The sequence below is a fragment of the Asterias rubens genome, chromosome 4, assembly GCF_902459465.1.
Source record: "Asterias rubens chromosome 4, eAstRub1.3, whole genome shotgun sequence".
In the NCBI taxonomy this organism is placed as follows: domain Eukaryota; kingdom Metazoa; phylum Echinodermata; class Asteroidea; order Forcipulatida; family Asteriidae; genus Asterias; species Asterias rubens.
Window position 1 is genome coordinate 14,437,499 of NC_047065.1, and position 21,093 is coordinate 14,458,591.

At 36.7% G+C, this 21,093-nt stretch overlaps 2 protein-coding genes across 3 annotated transcripts; both read right to left on the bottom strand.

Moving 5' to 3' along the window:
* Positions 1 to 1,361: 1,361 nt before the first annotated feature.
* On the bottom strand, positions 1,362 to 9,011 carry LOC117289306. Of its 2 annotated transcripts, XM_033770374.1 has the most exons (8): positions 8,762 to 9,011; positions 7,868 to 7,944; positions 5,382 to 5,438; positions 5,061 to 5,114; positions 4,807 to 4,924; positions 4,211 to 4,314; positions 3,236 to 3,439; positions 1,362 to 2,521 (listed from the first exon to the last, which is right to left on the bottom strand). In XM_033770374.1, the coding sequence occupies exons 2-8, from the start codon at positions 7,880 to 7,882 to the stop codon at positions 2,492 to 2,494; spliced, it is 582 nt and encodes a 193-aa protein (XP_033626265.1). In that variant the 5' UTR covers positions 7,883 to 7,944; positions 8,762 to 9,011; the 3' UTR covers positions 1,362 to 2,491. The 2 variants fall into 2 exon arrangements, with proteins under 2 accessions (XP_033626265.1, XP_033626266.1); XM_033770375.1 differs by lacking the exon at positions 7,868 to 7,944.
* A 2,996-nt stretch (positions 9,012 to 12,007) lies between these two features.
* On the bottom strand, positions 12,008 to 17,544 carry LOC117289307 (NADH dehydrogenase [ubiquinone] iron-sulfur protein 6, mitochondrial-like). The gene is made up of 4 exons (XM_033770376.1): positions 17,396 to 17,544; positions 16,110 to 16,163; positions 14,817 to 14,939; positions 12,008 to 13,101 (listed from the first exon to the last, which is right to left on the bottom strand). The coding sequence occupies exons 1-4, from the start codon at positions 17,525 to 17,527 to the stop codon at positions 13,039 to 13,041; spliced, it is 372 nt and encodes a 123-aa protein (XP_033626267.1). The 5' UTR covers positions 17,528 to 17,544; the 3' UTR covers positions 12,008 to 13,038.
* Positions 17,545 to 21,093: the final 3,549 nt, after the last annotated feature.

Sequence of the window (21,093 nt, forward strand, 5' to 3'; positions counted from 1 at the left end):
TTTCTTTAAAACTACATTATCAAAGGGGTGTCGTTTCTCAAAAGTTATACTTAGTATCAATACCGTTTATGTAGGGCAATGGTTATCAAAAGTATACCCTAGGGACTTCCTGAAAGAATTGAAGGGGTTTTCTTCCCTATAAAATGGAGTACAGAATTGTTATCATAAAATGATTATGAAAACAGAAACACAGGGTCAGAAAACAGCACCAATTAAAGAAAGATGTAAATTACGCACAGTTTTCAGAAGTTGCTTGAACTGATAAGGCATTGTTTAACTAACGGGTGAAGATTGTTGGAAATAATTATGGGATGAAAAAGCAAGTTTATGTTCTACATGTACATAGATACATATGGCAACATGATGTCAACGTTGGACTGTTTTGTACTGGGCTTGATAAATGTACTGAGCTCGATTTCATCCAAGAGCTAAGAAACTGAAGAAAAATGTGTTGTCACAATACAAATCACTTTATAGTGATACTGGAAATTATTCTTGACATACTTGAGATGAATCTCCAGATGCCTTCATTGGACATGACTCGTGGGGGCCAGCAGAGCTCCATCCCCCACGAGCCTGCACAGCAGATAGTACTTTGTGAAATCGAGCCCTTGTTAAGTTAATTTTTAAAGAGCAAGAGAAATTACCTATTCAATTTTGGAACGTACTCATTATTTCCAATAGCAAACGTCCTTATGTGTTTGGGGAAAAATTACAATCCTTTAACCCCATATTAACAATGGTGTAAATTGCAATCTATATTTGATGCACTTCCAGTAGAAAATATTTTAGCATCAAGTTTATCCAATAAACACAATCCAATTCAAAGGAAATGGCTACACTATTTACATTCACGGCAGAAGTAAACTTTCTATTCCAATTGAAAGGTTTAGAAGAATTTTGTTTGATATGTTATATGTAGTTTGAAATTGCTGAAATGCATTTGCAGTTGGATATTGTCAAATAGAATTTGTAATGGTGCGTATTTTTTTATGTTTATCTGTTCATTCTAAAATTGTATGATGATTATTTTTAATATAATGAATGCTGTTTGAAGTCTTTAAAGCCATTGGACCCTTTCGGTACAGAAAAAAAATTAAAAAGTTCACAGACTTACAAACAACTTACAGGGTTTACAGAAGGTAGTGGTGAAATACTTCTCTTGAAATATTATTCCTTGAAATGCTTTACTTTTTGAGAAAACAGTAAAACAATATCAATTCTCGTTAACGAGAGTTACGGATTTATTTTAACCACATGTCATGACACGGCGAAACGCGCGGATACAAGGGTGGGTTTTCCCGTTATTTTCTCCCGACACCGATGACCGATTAAGCCCAAATTTTCACAGGATTGTTATTTGATATAGAAGTTGTGATACACGAAGTGTGGGCCTTGGACAATACTGTTTACCGAAAGGGTCCAATGGCTTTATTCAAAGCAAGATTATGAACTGTTTCAATCAACTGTACATGATAAATAAATAAAAAGAGTTGAACAAAACCACTTTGCTCTCTGTTATTTTTCTCAAAAATAATTTTATATTAAAAAGAATTGTATTAAACTTGCAAAATGTAAACATTTCATGAATGCTTAAGAAAATATAGGAGAGATTGTTATCATTACAGTTTAACACAGAGTAAAAACAGTTGTCAAAAATAACATTTTACATAATTAAATTGGCAAGTTATTTTTTTCAATTCTAAAAGAAAAAGAAGAAATCCAGTTTTTATGAATGTTTAAGTTCAATAATAATGCCATATTTTTATACGGCAAACTGAGCCCAATTTTATGGAGCTGCTTCAGCACAACAAGCTAGCAAACATGTATGCTAACCAGAAAAAAGATTACCATCTAATTAAAACCATCTTGTATGTAGCATATGTGACTGATCATGCTTAGTGTTGCTGGAAGCAGAGTTTGTGTTAAATCAATCATTTATGCGGAAGCAAATAACAGCTGCTTAAGCAGAAATTATCAGTTTTCTGCTTAGCAAACTGTGCAGGATACCAGTTACAAATGATACAGGTTGTGGTATTTTGGCTGGTAAGCAGTATCTGTTTATTCTTGGCTGTTGAGCTTCAGCTATAATACAAGAATATTTTTGAATACAACAGCTGAGCATATTATTTCGGATCATTTAAAATCAAAAACAATCTTGAGCCTTCTAAATAAAAAAAAACATGTAGGCCCACCATTTAAACATTGCGTCGAAGACACTCAATATTTATGTACAATTTGTGACTGGTATCCTGCTCATCTGTGCTGAGCAATACATTCTGATGACAGCTCTAAGAATTTGGGCCCTTGGCTGAATGGAAAAGATTTGAATTCACGGGATGTAAAGTACACTGATGAATCCATCAAACTCTGCCGAGACGGTAGGAACGTCATCAAAGCTCATTAGGGTGGTTCGTTAACAAAATGCCCAAAACACCCTATCTTCCGTTTCAAGCGTAACCCTGGTAGGCCTATACTCGTGGCGTGGAGCTTATGTTGCAAAACTTTGGTTCATATGGCCCTGCATAAATAATGGATAAACAAAACAAAACTTAAAAGTTTCCAGAAGCCTGCTTTTCAACATTTGGTAGTTGTCAAACGCCAGAAATTATGCAGTTTATGTGACCCCAGCATGTAACAAGAAATACCAAACATAATGTGAACTTTTATAGAGCTCAATTAGTTATTGGAGTCAAGATAAATAGTGGGGCATTGTTTGTAAACGTCGAGTTAATCAGACTCGCAAGATCAATTAAAACTGATTATTTACAAATAAATTATCTAGTAATTACAAACAAAACATCTGAGCAAAGTGTGTCACCACAACATTGAGATAATTTTATGCATTGACGATGGCACGGAAGTGCTAATGACGACACCCTATATAAATTTATATTGTGGGGATGACTTAATGAAAGATAAATGTAGTCTTCTTGACATACATAAAGATATGTTTATAACAGGATGGCGAAATCCTGAGAGTGAAGGCCGAGTTAAAGTCGGTCGGCGATGGAATCTTCCGCGATAATAAAAAGCGCGATCATAAAAAGACACGGTTTTTAGACCTCAGTCTTAGGATTGCGCGCAAGATTTCCACCGCGCGACCAACGCGACATTCTGTCGCAGATAAAGAGCTCTGTACAGTTGTGATCTGCTTAAAAGATAATTCAATTTGTGAACCAGGAATACATTTATGGGATTTGAGTAAATTTGAATAATTAGAAATAAAACTCACCACCAGAATGACCTTGAATGACCCTTGCGTGCCCCTGTCACCAGACGACATAGCACTTCGTGTCCGTAATGCACGCACGTCATCGTTCCCGCCATATTTCCTGTGGACGGATACGAAACGGTTGGCGTTGTGCACAGCTTCAAACTTCATGTGCATTCCGTCACAGAGATGAAATAGGAATCTACACTGCGGGTCGCCCTTACCCTAGAAACGACAAATCCGGAAAGAAAGTGTCAGCGTTTACAGAAAGGAAAAATATCAATTTCAATGTTGTTATGTAGGCCTATTCATTTTGCCTATTGCCTCATTCAATTCAATTCAATGCAGTTCAATATGGTACTAAGCCTATAATACAGTTGTGTTAAAAAGTAGGGCCTTTGGATATTAAAAAATATATTAAAAATATATACAACCACCACAACACTCTATTTATATAAAAAAGTACAAAAGATAGACATTGGAAATCTATAAAATCGTATAGGCCTACATTGGATATATTTAAATTGATATGATAAACATTGGAAATCTAAAAAAAAAAAAAAAATAGACATTTGAAATCTTGGTATAACAATCAAGGGAAACTTAAATTGTTGATAAAAGTTAGGATAGCATTTACAAGTCCCATAGTATAGGCCTAGAGGGTCCATAAAGACAATGCTGAAAGGTGGTATGGAGCAGTGGTAATGACAAGTTCACTGGTCCCCCTGGCTGTAGTCATTGAAAAATAATGACACACCTGATGATTCCACTCTTCCCTGTAAAAACAATGGTCAATGGTCACGCCGTTTTGATGCAAAATACATATTTCAAATCCAAGAGACAAAAGTAAAGAAAACAAGAAAACAGCCGACATTATTTCAGTTCAAAATGAACAACTTCTCAAGTTTACAAAATGCAAGCTCTTCACATTATGTTTATAAGGACCGTGTCCGAATTACGTCACCCTTAGCAACAGTCGTAGCCTAAAAATCTTACATTTGCGTAGAGGGTGCCGTTCCGTAGAATCAGGAAGTTTTTGGTGTTGGCGACGCATCTTAGTGTGATGACGTCACCACTGAATCTCTGGACGATGAATTGAGCTGGAATGAATTATTAACAGAGATATCAGTTAATAAGTTACATGTGAATCTCTTATAGTAACAGTCATTTGTGTATAACATAACATAAACATCACATTTTGGTTTAACATTTGAAAAACAAGTTGTTGTAATTTGTGTTCCCTCCTTTAAGGCAAACTTCGAACAAAATGACGTCGTGTGACGTCTATTTGTTTTTGTACATTCCAAAGAGCCATTTGTGACTAGTCTAGAGGTCAAACTCAACACCGTTTTGGTTTAATATCATCAACATTCAGAAATGAACTGAAAATTCTCTGTACAAAAATGTTCAGACCATGATGTTCGAAGCATTGCCTCATCGGTCGTTTTTTTCAACAAACTGCACTTGAAGGATACAAGCAATTTACACCATTTTTTACGTGAGCTTTAGAGACTCAAAATGTCTCCAATATTATTTCCATTTTTTGTAGGAAATGAGGGGATTAAAAAACTGAATGACAAGAAAAATCCTACACTGTTTTCCGAAGACCCCATTGAAGTCGATCTTTCCCGACAGAGTGTTGACTCGTAGAAGTCCGCCCGTAGCCTGTGATTCCAGCTGGATAATGTTACCGGATTGTATATCTCGAACCTTTTCAAATAATATTTTACAATGTCAATTAAAAGACTGTTAACACAGATAAATAGTAAGAAAAAATTAAAATGTCACACGTTTATTAATTTCAATTTGGAAGAAACATATCCAGTAACAGAGCAAAGAAACTTACCACCATGCCAATGTTTGATAGCCCTTGGAAACCACTACTGTGAACATAGTTTCCCTGTAAATTGAAGGAGGAAACATTGGTTAACATTAAAGTTGAAAACAAATGGAATATGATATCGGCACAAAATTAAAAATCAAAAATTAGATTCAAATTATTAAAGTTTTGTCCCGGTCTTTCGCACTGCACTGTCCGCCATTTGGAATAAATCACTATATCCAAAGGAAAATAATGAACAACGTGGAGGAAAACAATAAATTGGAGATTGCCTGGAACCTGTTGCCTATAAATTGCCTCGTGTGACATGGCATTTTATACACTCACCATTGATTTGGGCTTCATGGAAGCGGGTGCCCATCCGTATAGCGTCTCCATCCAGTGCTGCAAAACATGAACAGACAAATAAAACTTAATAAGCGTGCATCCACAATCTATTTTACCGTTCCTTAAAAATATCATTGGGTCTTTTAAAACAGAATGGCCCGATTCTCGCAGAAAACGTTTTTATCTGATGGATGATTTTGACAGATTTTTCTGTTTAAAAAATGAAAAACATAAGACTTCTTTATTTGCCACGGCACAGCACATACACTTTACATGCAAATGACGGGATCCAGACAATACAAATTTATTGATATAGTTTTTAATTAACTTAAAATAATCATTCGTGTGTTTTCTTCAAATGAACGCTTGGGGGAAAAACCGGATCATATTAGGAATTACAAACATTTACAATATAAATTCTAAATTTCTGAGGAAACTCAGCCCAAAATCGCTTGGACCTGGAACCAGTGCGGAAAACTTGGACCATCGAAGTCTGGTGCATCAGAAATTCTTGATTTTAAAGCTTACTTATAGAGTTCAGGGGACAGAACAATGTTAACTATAATATGGTTGCGTCAATCTGTTGATCGACAGAAACAGATGTGCACCTTCAGCAGTTCAGATCGGTTGCTGGATAATTTGCTTGCCTCCTTCGGTATCATTATTTTGGCGCTGGGGAAGGGCGAATGTTAAACATTTTGGTAAACTGTAGCCATAAGAACTTCAAGGTCGTGGGTTCGAATCCCACCGAGTGATATGTCTGTGATTCTGACACATAACTCTGGAAAGTACTGAGTATACAGACTAAGTGATAAAACACATTGGTGTAGGGCTAAAAACCAAAACTATATTCTTTATCCCCGATGCAAATTTAACATCTATTCAAAGTATTTGTTCGCTCACAAATTTTACAGTTATAATTTTACCTGTGTTTGGTACATTGGATTATTAGTCGATGTTAGTTTCCTTGCAAACTGTTAGATCGCCTTTGGACACAGATCGAAGATTAGGACATTAACGAAAGACGGAGTATGCCTTTAATGCGTTAAAAACCAAATAACCATTTCTAGAGCTGGCAAATAAAAGTTATTGATTACTGCACCCTGAGTAGAAAGTTAAACATAAACAGTATACATGTATTATAAACGGTTTAACGTGTTTGAATAACGGGAGGGAGGATTGGGAGATCATAAGAGATGATGACCATCAATTTATTAGAGCTTGTTCTCTGGGAGAACGCAAAGCCTCGGACATTCCAATCCTCGGTACAGTGCTCCATGTTGTTGGAAACACCGTATAGGGGTTACGGCCGACATAATAAATGGCGGATCCAAAGAACTTAAGCCAAAGCCGAAGAAAAATGGCTCAATGACTTCGGCTTTGGTTCCAGCTAGCGTCGGTAGTCAGAAAAAAAAGTTTAAGTAGTAAAAACAACCCTGCATGCGCTCACAATATTCTGCCTTCATTTGATTTTTAAGTCATAACCGTTAGTCGTTAATAATACCATTAACATTATACAACTGCTCTGCTTCAGGTTTGTAAAGATAATAAGAAAAAAGTTAAAGATGAACATAGCTCAGTTGAGCTGAAGGTATGAGTTTATAATTATTTCTCTTAAAACATGGAGGGAAACATGCACCAGACAAGGAGTTCTTAAGAGATACATGTATATCAGTAAGGCTTTTTGTTCCACATCTCAGCAAATCTCTTATCTGAGGCTGGTTATTGTGCTTCGTGTGCCGTGCCATTCTGTTGGTAATTCGGTGGTGACGGGATGGGCAATTATAAACGAATGAATGAATTTTAGGATTGAGTTTATGTGAAATTAGTGCCAATATATTTCCCTTGTGGACCATGTTAGAAATGATTTGTGTTTTGGTGAATATACTATTTACATCATGCAATATTGCGGTTACTGGTTAACACAGTCCGCCGCTTAACACGTCACTACACAACGCCATGCAAAAACGACAACCCGTGCAAAACATATGCCCAAACTGAATAGTATTGTTCTTTCATATATTGCGCATAATTTTGAAAAAACAAAAACAAAAAAAAACAGTATAGAGGGCCGGGTGACGGAGGCATATTAGTGGTTCAACGAAACAGCTTTGTGAAATTGCTTACAATTATCGTTGATTCAAGTTTGGAAAAGGTATATGTGTGCTCACATTCACTGTGTTGATTTGGTTTTATAATTTATCTTTTACAGACCATGTTATTTATCGACCAAATAAAATCGACTGTCCTGATAATTTCTGACAGGATACCGGTTTTGAAAGGGCTGAATATTAGGTTCTAAAAAGTGTAAGACGCAATTATTGTGAAAGCGATTCAAACCATGGTTATGGTTATACTGAGCAGAACAATCTGGTAAGCACCATTTTCTGCTTGTTAGTTTAGCTTTCCGAGTTCCATGTTTTGTGTTTAGTGACGTGAGTGCCAGTGAAATCTCCACATGCATCATTACCTCGTGCATTACTTACGGTATATTCCGTCATTTTGTTTTAACGCCCATGGAAACAAACCTTTCTCCAATGGCGTCTAATTTGTTACTATGGAGCTAAAAATAAATTAGCTATAGTGCTAAATGATAACAGGAAACAAACATGTTCTCCAATGGCGTTTATTATTTATAACCATGGAGCTAAAACAAAAAAGCTACAGTGCTAAAGCTAAATGATGAACTGGAATGTGGGCGTTGCTTGAGGGATGACAAAAGCTTCAATTAATTGAGGGATGTTTATGTACATCGATGATGCAAATGATTATGAACTTTAAGTTAAATCTAAATCATGGTTATAGAGCACTAATACATTGAAGCATACATGTATAAGACACATTCATTATGAATTTAAAATTATTAAATCTACTCAAAGAATTGCTGACAAAACTTATGCAAATAGGAGCCCTGCTTCTATTTAAACATAATTAGCTTAACTGCTATATACATACAATGATAACATTACTATTTCATTAAAGTTTGTTTGGGTGTATAACAAGTACAGGTATTATTAATTAAACTTTCCGTAAAGAACATTTGAGTCTAAATATTTGGGTTGCAGTCATTTTGTACCTTGGTCTTTCATTTGTACGTGATAACATTAACAAGCGATGTCAACTATAGAGGTAACTGCTACAAATAGTGTTATAATAGACTCAGTGAACAAAGTCTCACAATAACACCAACATGAAAAAAAAACAGAACTCTAAGCGTTATGTACACAATAACTATATACAGTTCATTTATAGCACAGCAGTGTTCGTGTTATAGTATTAGGCAACAACTTTCAATAATATCATAACTGTTGTTGCCTTCAACTAAAACAGGAACCTAGTTTCGAGCAATGGGAACTGGAAAACAATATTAATTTACCCACCTCTAATTTGCGTCTCCACTGCAAGAATTCAAGTAGAAAGTCTCAGCTTTCCAACACGGTAACCCAACGCACCTGTAACCCAAACACTGAGTGGGTCTCGTATACCCTAAACTTCAGCGGCCTACTTCTGGTTGCCTCAACCACGTTTGTTGCAGGGTTTGTTGGTAACACAACTCACAAAATGGTAATGGTGTGACCTCTGGGGGTCGAAACACACTGAGACCAAGGCGACCAGACAATCGCGATCAAACCACGGCATTGATTAGTTTAACAATAAAGCCCCCGAAGTTTGCCGGGTTCGGTATTAAGTCACTGCACCGCTTTGTCACCAGGAGTGCTCTTTTGTTGCTCGGCTTTTTTCCCCCTTTTATGTTGTCGAGTTAATTCTATCAACATTCAGATGCACATTCCCATCACGCACACGTCGTGGGGGATTCACGCTAATACGGTTATCTCAAGCTAACCAATTTAGGATACTTTTTGAGTCACGAAGTTTTTTGTTTTTGGCAGGTTTACACACAGTGTGTAATGTATAGGTAGGTTATTTGCATGTTGCGAAGTTCACAAGGCCAGGGGGAAGGTCCGACCTCGAGTCAAACAACGTAGCGCGCGCTTTGGCGTTACCATAGCAACTGTTCCGCCTGAGGATCAGGAGCACAACAATTTTATTTACGATCGCAGGATAAAAAAAGGGTTGTGTTTTTATGATGAGCGAGTGGAACGAATCTCCCTAGAGCAGTTTGACTTGCTGATTGGAAAAACTATTTATTTTGACACCCGAACTGGTTCGTCCACCAACACACCCAAAGGCCTACTTACCGGTAGCTTTTTTAGGGACAATGTGAACCCGATTTTCAAAGAACTTGTCCGAAAAGGCAGGACGTTGTTTATTAGAATCCAACGATACAATGAACCCATGACAGTGATTGTGGTAAACAAAACCACAACTTCCTCATTCAATGAGACCCAACCGTAACCAGTAGGCCGAATACTGTTTACATGTTGTTTAGTTTGCATCGGGGACTCCAGTAAATGAAAATTGTTGGGTTTTTTTTTTTATCGATAAACAGATGTAAGGTTATCTGGTCGCCTCAAATAATAATAGGTACTCGATAAATGCTCGCACTCCATTTTAACTAATACCGAGTGGGTAATATTTGAAAAGTTTGTTACAAAAATGTTTGAAAATGTTGGTTGTCCATCAAACAAGAAGATCCCCTTCTAAATTCCCCCTTCCATCCACGGCAAAAAAATCCGGAATACGCTGCCACTGTGATGAGTGATCAAAAAATAGCGCATAAATGATATAGCACGTGACGAAGAAATCAATTTCAAAGAGGGGCGCGGAGGAGAGCTCCGGAGGAGCCATACGGACATGGAGGTAGAACTACCTCCATGCACGGACCGAAGGGAAGGGCGCGTGACCCAGCGCCATTTTATAGTTACTCTCAAAGATCATAGGGCGCATTTTTGGTTACTCCTCCGTTCGTATCAAATATTCAGGCTGGCCCTTGTTGGAAACAAAAGTAGGAACATTGTCGAGTTCAAGCGCTGATCTACCACAAGGTATGCCGGTATACCTTTTTAAGTGTCACAGGTCAAAGAAAAAGTAATAGCAAATCAGACTATACTAGGAATAACATCATGTCTGATGAATATAACTACATCAGCTGGAAATGAAATGAGGCAAGGGAGGGGCAATATGGCGTTAGTTCCGACGTCCGACCAATATCAACCATGATGCCACAGAAACACCAAATGACATCATACTTTTTCACTGGCTGGTCCAGATTTTGTTTTTTTTCGTAAACTGCCTTGTAGCATTTTTTTTTTTTTTTAATTGTCTTTTTAAATTGTTTTCTTCGGAAACCCTCTGTATCGTAATGTTGTATTTTGGAAATTGCTTTTTACCTTTGTATCTAGCGCTTTGCGGCCTTTTTGGCAATTTGGCGCTTTATAAATATCTTTTTATTATTATTTTTATTATAATATTCATAATTAGAAAACATATCCTTTTCGTGGCGACCGCACTGGCAGCAGACGACCAGGTTTAACCCTCTAGTCCCTGCACCGCCCGAGTTTGCCGAAATAATTTTGTTTTTCTTTTCAAGATTCTTGCAGTAACTTTACTTAATTTTTTAAAGATAGCCAAGGCTTGACCCTTTCGGTAATATTTGTACAAGTCCTCATTGGGGAACAATAAAAAACCCTACGGTAATATTTATGGCGATTATTTTTGTATAATGATAAAATGGATACAATAGCTTTTCAAGGCTTTTATCTGGCTCAATGCTGATTATTTGCGAAGGCATAAGTTTTCGACAATATCACCATGAATGATAAATAAAGTTTCCTTTGTGTTTACTAATAAGCGTTTTGTTGGGTAAGTGCTAAATTATTTCATCATCATTAGCTTCGTCAAGTCAACTGTGAAGAGACAAATGAATAATGATCTATAAATAACTAGATGGATTCACCAATGCGTAGGCATACTATTAACTACCTAGTTTTATTTTGATGTTTCTTATTTTCTACAAACAAAAGCTATAGCGAGGTTTCCTCCTACCGCATAATACAGTGTATCGCTTTAGGTGGCTGGGCGGTCCAGTGGCTAATTAATGGTTAAAACTGTTTCCTTTAGAAGAGGGGTTGATATTCTATCACATCGGATTATGGTTCAATAGGTGACATACTAATTACCCAGCAACAGAAGATGGACGTTATCTCAGTGAGCAACAAGATTGGTTTACAGTTCTACATGATAGAAAACAACAGTAGCATGTTTAAATTATCAGCAAACGATAGTGGTTATCTTTCCTCGCCTTCCACCACTAGGATCACGGTTCAAGTTGCGCCAAGTCGCACTGATACGTGGATTGGTTTTTCAGTCCCGCCTGACTGCGTGGGTTTTCTCCTGGGATAAATCGCTGAGTTTTTGCTCTCACATCTAAAACTGAAACTTTAATCATTTTCGACTAAAAATGTCCCCCCCCCCCCCCCCCCCCGAGTCCTAGACTTGGTTCCAAGTCTGCTACGCGTGGCTTTTCAGTCTAGAGTAGGGACAGAGACTCCCGATTGGCTAAAGCCAGTACAATGTTGCCTGAAATAGCTCCTCTTTTGTTAGATTAGCCTCCGTCACAAGACTTGAAACAAAGTCTAGAGAGTCCCTGGCTTCACACCCAAAAGAAATGAAATGAACCAGACAGAACTTGGAAAATGAATTTACACTTATACATACACACCAACTGATTATTAACTTGTCATCTTTATTTCTTATTTACAATGCAGAAACAATGCAGTTGAGCACTTACAATTAATTTCCAGTCGAGGTCAATTTTCATGCGATCCAATTCAATTTATTTCCACCACCCTTGTTATTTAAATTATTTTCCAGTTGAGTTGGCCAAACATTTTAGACCATTTATATTATGCACAACTGCACTTAAAACTTTGTGTTTGTACCTGTGTTCACCAAGTGGTATCTTAATCATAACTACAGGCTGGGATAGTTTATATATGCAGAAGAGGGTGCTATTGAATGGTCAGACAGTAGGAGGGTTGCATTGAACTCAAAAAGCTGATTTCTATAATTTAATCTCACAAAGTGCAGTACCAACAGTTAGTTACTAATAGTTAGTATTAAAAACAACCACTTTATTCTGAAACAATAACTACACTCAAACACCTAGAGGAACAGTTTTGTTTTATATCTTCATTTGTCCTAGCTTGTTCAAGATAATTGGGGGCGTTAGTTTCAAATCAAACCCAGACCCTTTTTTTTTTAACTAAGAAATTAAACCAATTGTGTTTTTTTTGCAATGCCTACAATGATGATACAGTTTTGGTATTGAAAAAATAAACATATTCATTACAACCAACTAGTTTCCAAGAAATAGAATTCAAAACTCAACTGTGAAATAAGTAATTTAAATATGTTTGTATGCTCTGAAAACATAATATTAGACCATGGCCCACCTTTGCTGCATATTAAAGCAGCAAATGTTGCTTATAATTTTTGGCAGACAGTGCAGATGACATGGTAATTCTGGTAAGCAACATTTTGTTTGTGCACTGCCACATTTCAAGTTTAAAGTTGCTCTATGTAACTGGACTCTAATTTAGGCAATAATAGGTAACAGTGTAAGCTTCATGCCAAGGGAACATTCAGATGATATTATCAATCAGCTATGGTGATGACCACCAATATTTTCTAAAATAAACTGCATTCTTGTAACTATACAAATACTTCTTGAAGGCTATACATCAATCTTGGCTTGTCAGTGTCCCGTGTAGACGTATCTTAAACCACAGTATCCACATGCATGGGGTCCCGGTATATCCTGAAAAATAGAAAAAGAAGAAATTACTATATAAATTATTTTGTATTTAGTGTGTTGAATTTTCATCTAACTCAACTGGTGTTTCATGAATTCTAGTGAAAGTGGAGTAAGGTTATAGTTATTCATAAATACCTCAGACATTTTCGCTATTCCTATTGGTGGAGAGCGCATCACGTGGGTGTGTATAAACCTTTGCTTATATGACCAGTAAAAAAGTGTTGAAACATGGGCGTGACACGCGACCTTGCACCTGTTCTTATAAGACAGTTTCTTCATTCCTAATGGTCGAGAGCAACGGCTGAAACAGTTGTGCCACATCACGCGATACAGGCGACACGCACAGCATTCCCTTATAAGGAGTTGTTTACCCGAGGGCGGGGGAGGGCTTTACCATTTCATAGCTGGAGGGGTGTTGTGTTGAAAGAAATCATTGAACAATTAACTTTTTGCATTTATTTTACTTTTTGACCAGTATTTATGAATGGGAATCAAAGTGTTTTGAATCGGTTTTCAACTAGTAGTTTAAACCCGCCGAGGCCTGGTTCTTGATAATTTACCTCGACTTCGTCTCGGTAAAATGATCAAGAACCAGGCCTTGTTGGGATTAAACCACTAGTTGAAAACCTCTTCACCACACATTGATTCCCTTATTGTAAACTTTTAAATTTGGGTTGAACAAAGAAAACCCAACTAAAGCAGGACTTGAACCTGCAATCTCTGAATTAAAGGGCTGACACTCTACAAACTGGGCATTCTAGCCCTATAATGGTGGTTTCCCTACTTTGTTTATATCTTTGTTAGTTGTGCCAGCCAGCAGCCATTTACCCTGTAACATCCGTTCACCCTCAAGATTGCAACCTGGGGAAGCGGCAGCAGAGGGATCACTAAAAGGGGATTTATTCATTCATTCATTTTTATTAAAAAACCAACTGGCAGCACGAAGCTGAGTAATGTGGCACTACAAGATAACAATATTGATAAAAATTGAAAAGATAGAATATACAAAAATTGCACCACCACGGGTACATAGAAACATTATATAAGAAGACAACAATAAGTTTAAAAAATATTAGATAAACCATTAAACGACACTAAAAAATGCACAGTGTGTTGGGGGAACCTTCTTATACATTGAAACACCACTATGGAATAAACCAGCTAAAAAAGAGAAACCCTAGCAGTTAAAAACTGAACAGATGACACAAAACAATGACGGCAAAATTGGGAAAACAAATTTGATAAATCAGATAAGATTTACAAACACATACAGGATGTGGGAGACCCTCATTTATGAGGGCATACTATAGCATAGAAAAAAAATGGGACATTAATGTAAGGCGATTCAACTACGTTTTAAGCAATTCAATTTAGTGTAATTCAATAAAAGCTAATAAAATATAATAACGATAAAAGAAGACATGAGATTTGTTTAATTTAAAGATAGAATGTTTCAAAACTTGTGTGCATAGTAGATGAATAAGTCCTCCTGCTAAATATCAGGTTTTTGAACAACTTAGATCAAACTTGATCGCTAGCTAGACCAGCATGCACCTCATTCCAGGCCTAACGCATGCAATCATCTAAGTATTTGCAATTATAGTCTATGGGCTGCGCCTTGGGAGCCATTCGCCCCCTCTTGTGTTCAATGAAAACACCATGAATCTTGTATCACAGTGTGCATAGATAACGTGTACAATTATACTCAAAGTCCTTACCAGATTGATGAATACTTTTGGATGACCCAAGTTTGGATCCCCACCATCGCACCAGACGTTGTTTGTGTTCACTTCCTTTGGTGGCTCTTCATCGACCAAATCAATGGCAAACTTTTCATTCAACTGTAAACAAAGAATTTAAGAAATGAGATTTGCAGTATTGAGTTACATGAACAAAACTTGGTTTCAGGCCCGGGCGGCTGGATTTCACAAAGAGTAAAGACTAGTAGTCTTATATGTATCTCGAAATAGGCCGAGTTATTTGTCTTGAAGGAACATTACAGAATTAGTTTTTGCTAACAAAATAGTTGTTGGCAGTGTAAGCACTTTATGTAATCCATCATATACATAAACTGACAAACCTATAGAAGTTTGAGATCAACCGGCCATCTGGGTCACAAGAGAATAGTGAAAAACTGACTACAAATTTTGCATTGCATCGATGCCAAAATAAAAATGAATAAATCGCTCACTGAGCGATCAACTCCAACACAACATTAGATTGTTTATTTCTCATTAAATATGAAATTTCAAACAGAAATATTTCAAGGGATGTTTTCTACTGCTATCATCATCACTGGACCATGTACGTTTTATGTAAATCTGTGATGTTATTGATTTTTGTTTCTTACCAATTCTGTAACATTCCTTTAACTTAAGACTAGCCTTAAGTTTTGAATAACTCCTAGGACTAGTCCTAAATTAGGACTATCTTTGTGAAATTGACCTCTGGAATGCCCAGAGGCCTCGAAAAGCATAGCCTCTGTCACCCTAATCTTGGCCTTGGTGCCCCTTCAAAAGTTTCGTTCCCATCCAAGGGTTTTCTGTGGGGCTTTCAGGGGTTTCCCTTAACTTTTTTTTTCAATCACCCGCCGGGCGAGTCAACCAAAATCCTTGATCGCACGCAGGTTTTTTCACTAGCCGGCATGTATTTATACACACAATTTAAAAAAAAAAAAACACCAAAAACACGACAGTAAAGCCTTTAAAATAGTGATGTTTGAGGATTTTATCGCTTAATTTTTACCTTAAATTATCCCTTTTCCATCAACAACAACTTCAATGACTTTGTGGCTAGGGGGTCGGTTGATTTGAACATGTTTTGAACTCCGTTTGCAACAAAATCTTCATGAATCAACGATCAGTCAACAACACACATCGAGAAATAATGAAATGAACTTTGCCCCACAACGCCCCACAACATGAGGTGTTTATCATTAGAACAGGTAAAGAGTAAAAGTGGAAATGACAGTTGTTGAATTACATGAAATCGCTCAGGACAACTGTACTTACTTCCTTGTCTCTGTCGATGTACCTGATTTTTCTGTAATCTCCCTCGTCAAATGCCTGCACAATAAAAAGATTCAGAACGACTAATATGAACATATTACTAATTGGTATTAAAATTTACAGTTCGTTGTTGAAGCCGCCACTTCCCAACTCCTCAAATAATATGCTTTAGATGACTGTGTAATCTAATCCAATGAAATCTCTTGGGATCACAAAGGTCTTGATATACATTTTGTAAGATGCTGATCTTTGACCACATTTGCCCAGTGAAAACCATGCTTACAAGTGAAAGACCATTAACCATTGTATCATCGGGTCAGATTTATTTTAAATTAATTCTTGTTTTGAGCCTGAAATGTGACATAAATCTGGACTCAGAATATTTGCTTTACAGCCAACAGCCAGAGAAAGGTTTCAACATAGTACAGGCTTGGGCCCACTTCATTGATTTGTACACCTGTAGTTATATATTGATGAAAAACACTCTGCATTGGTTAGGTTGTTCGTTATTTGATGGAGAAGATGACAATTTACTACATGTATTTATTCGATATTTAGTATTTGATGCATAAATTGTTTTAATAGCTGTTTTTTTTATGTGCCTTCAGTAAAAATTAGTGAAAAAGTAGCATCACCCAGGATACATACAGATTTTTTTCTCTTCTGGATTGTCATAAATCAACAAGCTAAGTTATTGAGTGCAAATTTACCAACGGTCAGATGTTTGAGTTGCTTATAAAACAAGCAATAAATTGCGTCAAATCAACAGCATGTGAAACTTGGGGAAAATGATATGATAAATTATACAATACAAGATCCAATTTGAACATCAGCTCAGATTTTTAGCAGAAAATGTCTCATATTTTGATCATTTGAAACAATCAGACCAGCATATAATTACTTCAGGCGAGTCTAAACAAGTACATGTGTATGTTTGTACTTTACACTTACAGTGCAGTTGGCCTATATAGTATTAATTATTATTCATGCGTACTGGTACTTATTTATGTGGACTGGTACTACACTAGTTTTAGTTAGTAGTACAAAGCTAGTAGTATTAACATGTTTTGTCTTGTTTTATTTAATTTGTTTTTGATGAAATATTGATTAGAACATGATGATTAGAACCACAAATTCTTTTTTTAATTTTTATATAGGGGATTAGTGCATTTCAAGAGGGCGCCACCATTTGTCTGAAAGTGATAACATTTTGGCCCAGACAGGGGAACAAAAATGGGGATTTTGTTCAAAATGTGACACAATTCTTTAGATTTAGCAAATACAAGTACCTGTCCAGTATGTGTTAGTTTTTCCGGTGAAGCAAGATACCTCGTTATCCCTGTTAACTGCCGCTGACTGGCAGAAAAGCGACAGATTTGAGTTCGCAATGAAAGTCTGGAAACATTTCTCAGGGCCGCCATCTTGACTTTGGCACAACCTCGTTCAGTGAGCGTTAAATAAAAAACAAACTTTATACATCACAACTTATTTTGAATCCAACAAAAGAACGTTTGAATATTTTTATTAATGAAAATTTACACATTTGAATTCGTGCATGGCTGCAAAATACTTGTAAAAATCATTTATTTACCTACCAAATAAAAGAAAATTGTCCCGCAAATTTAGTCTGGTCTCTTCAGGCTTGCTAACTTATGCCAAATTATGATATTACATGAAAGGGGTATCGTGCAACGCATAAAACGCATTGCTCGGTCAAGTTAAAACACTTCATGACTTAAAAATGACGAGATAAAACACTTAACGGTCAGGTTACAAGGTATAAACATTGTTTTGTATAGCCTTTGCTATGTAATGTTAATAGGAAAAGTTTCCGTATGGCGCCACCACTTTTTCATTCGATATGAAATAATATAGTATCTAATTTACCTCAATGAGATCCCTTTTTCTAAAAATGAGTGAAAAAGTGGTGGCGCCATACGGAAAGTTATCCTGTTAATAGTTTAGAGTGATATTGCAGGGAAAATTGTTCGTATTCTGCCAGTTTTTTACTGATATTGTCACCAAAAAGAATATATCCCGTTTTATGTTTGTTATTTAAATATTATTTTATAATAATTTTGAGTAACAATAGGCCTAAATGACATCTCTCATTTGATATTCTTTGATGATTAACTCAAAAATTTGATACTGAATTTGATATTTGTTTCATAGACAAGTGGTATATGGAAAGCGTTCACTTAATTAACCATGCTTAAATCTAAATCCACCTACCATGCTTTTAATTTTTTACTTAAGATTGATGAAATAAGGATAGAACTAGAACTTGAAGGGGAGGAAGGAGAGGCCTGGCTGGGCCCAATTTTCATGGCTCTGCTTAAAAATAAACTTTAAAAAAAAAAAGCTAGAAGCTTTTTTCGAAATTTTAACATTCTCTGTCGAACTAGCTAGTACGACAGAGAATGTCAAAATTTCGAAAAAAGGAGTACAGCAGCGTCCCAGTTACTGCATAGGCCCTACTGGGTCTACAAAATAGCAAAGAATCAGCACGTTGCCCTTAAAACCAGAACATTCTGCGCTTATGTCAAGCGTATTTAACGGGTTAGTAGCAGGGAATTTTGGTTTGCGCATGCGTCTTTCACGAGGCATATACACTTTGCTTACACTTTGCACTTAAATACAGGCAAGCGCAGAAATTTAGGTGCATGTCCGTGCAAGTGGTGAATGGTGATCGCAATCACAGAATTTTGTAGTTAGCAGAGCCATGAAATTGCGCCCAGCTCTGTCTGACTCTGAGTCTGTTCTATTTCTAAAATTTTCTATCTAAAACAATTTTGTTTGTGTTAAATTAGGCTTAAAACTAAGAAAAAGAAGAAAATAGTCAAGTTGAGCAAAGGTTCAAAACATAAATTCCTTCTTTTAGAATAATTGATGACAATAATTGATGATGTCTGGATGAAATTTTTAGCTTCATAAAATTGGAATTCAACAAACTTATCTGGAATTTTATATGCTAGCCATGAACCCGTGCCATTTTTTTGTAGTGTAATACACAAAACAAAACATTAATTCTGTACTTTTATGTTTTTTCCCCACAGATTGTTTGGCTGGTTAAAATTTGGAAGTTAAAAGTTTAAAACATAGACGCAAGATGTCTTTACTCAGGTCGCTGGTCCCTGTATTAACGAGAGTTATCCCGAGGACCTTCACCACATCACTGATGCATCTTGGGGTCATCACCAATATGCGGAGCCTTACAGGCATGTCTCACATCGCTAATCACCATGCTGTCCCACCACCAAGCCAGTGGAAACAATTCCTACGGATATCGACACCATCGTTTCTTCAGATGACAAACTCTTTCAAGACCAAGTCATCGGTGAGGAGAAGATGCAAGGACTGTTACTTTGTTTATCGGAAGAAACGTCTGTTTGTGATATGTAAGACCCACCCACGCCACAAGCAAAGACAAGGATAACACCCAGAAGCTCACTTCATTGGATTTGAGTAGACTGCGTTGGAAACTTTTACAGAATAATAAGAAATATGAGACTCACTTGCTATGATCAAACTCAAGTTTCTACATGTAATTAGGATGGTGTAGAGAGACTGTAAATCTGTCAATATGTAATATCTGGGCATCATCTCTAGACGTCTTGATTGGTGATGAAGTGGCCGATATCGTAACATAAATTACTGAGATATCGATATCTGTATCACACTACCATCAGGCTCAAACGTTTTGATCCAGATTTGTAAACTTGCCCAGTTTCTCTGTGCCGGCCAACCTCCGAGCCAGATGTTGCACCCAGGCTCTACGTACCTATGAATATTGTAAAACAGCATGTCATGTCACACGCTTTGATCTCAAAGTAAACGCTTAGTTCCAGATTGATTCATAGTGCCCAGTTCCGCCGAATCAGCCTCCGAGCCAGTTTGATGTTGTGCCGTCTACCGATGTCTATTACCCAAAAAACAGCATCAGTTATCAAGACTAGACCAAGAGGATCCTGGTATGACCCTAGTTTTCAGGATTTTAAATTTTCTAACAACCACACTCTGTTTTTCTTTGATATAAAGACTGTTTCTGAAACCTTAAAGGAACACGTTGCCTTGGATCGGACGAGTTGGTCTATATAAAAAGCGTTTGAAACCGTTTGTTATGAAATGCATATGGTTAGAAAGAGGTTTTAAAAGTAGAATACAATGATCCACACAAATATGCCTCGAAGTTGCGAGGTTTTTATTTTACCTCGTCGACAAACACGGTCGGCCATTTATGGGAGTCACATTTTTGACTCCCATAAATGGCCGACCGTGTTAGTTCGCAATGTTAAAGGAAAACCACGCAATTGCGAGGGAAATTTGTGTAGATCTTTGTATTCTACTTTTACAACATCTTTCTAACCATATGCATTTTATAAAAAACGGTTACAAACGCTTTTCAAAGACCAACTCGACTGATCCAAGGCAACGTGTTCCTTTAAGTAATATTTGTTTTCATTATTCAATTCAATTCAATTCAATTCAATTCGATTCAATTGTTTATTGTCACACATATAAATACATATACAGTGAAATTCACTTCGGCTTGCGAGTCTAAAAATTAGACCCTTGCATATTGAGTCCCACTCTCAAACAGCCCCCTCTTTTCTACTGAGATTGTTGTTCTTGACGAGTACAAACATGACTTCAGTGTACCAGCAGTGTTTTTGCGTTACAAATGCAAGGCTTCGTGGAATGAGGGGCATGTTGGTAAAGCTAGCGACCAAGTTGGTCGCTTGCTAGACCAGCATGCACCTCATTCTACAGTTAGCACTTGTGCACTATGTGTATTTGTGAAAAGGTCTATGTATGTAGGTCCGGAAATTTTACTTTTATGTGAAAAATAAATCTTGAGAACTGCAGTTTTAAAGGGTTTGGGTACTTTCTTTTGTTTGGCACAAAAAACAAACGTCTACTGATTTACATAAAACTTACATGGTTTAAAGATTTATAAACAAGCGTCTACTGATTTACATAAAACTAA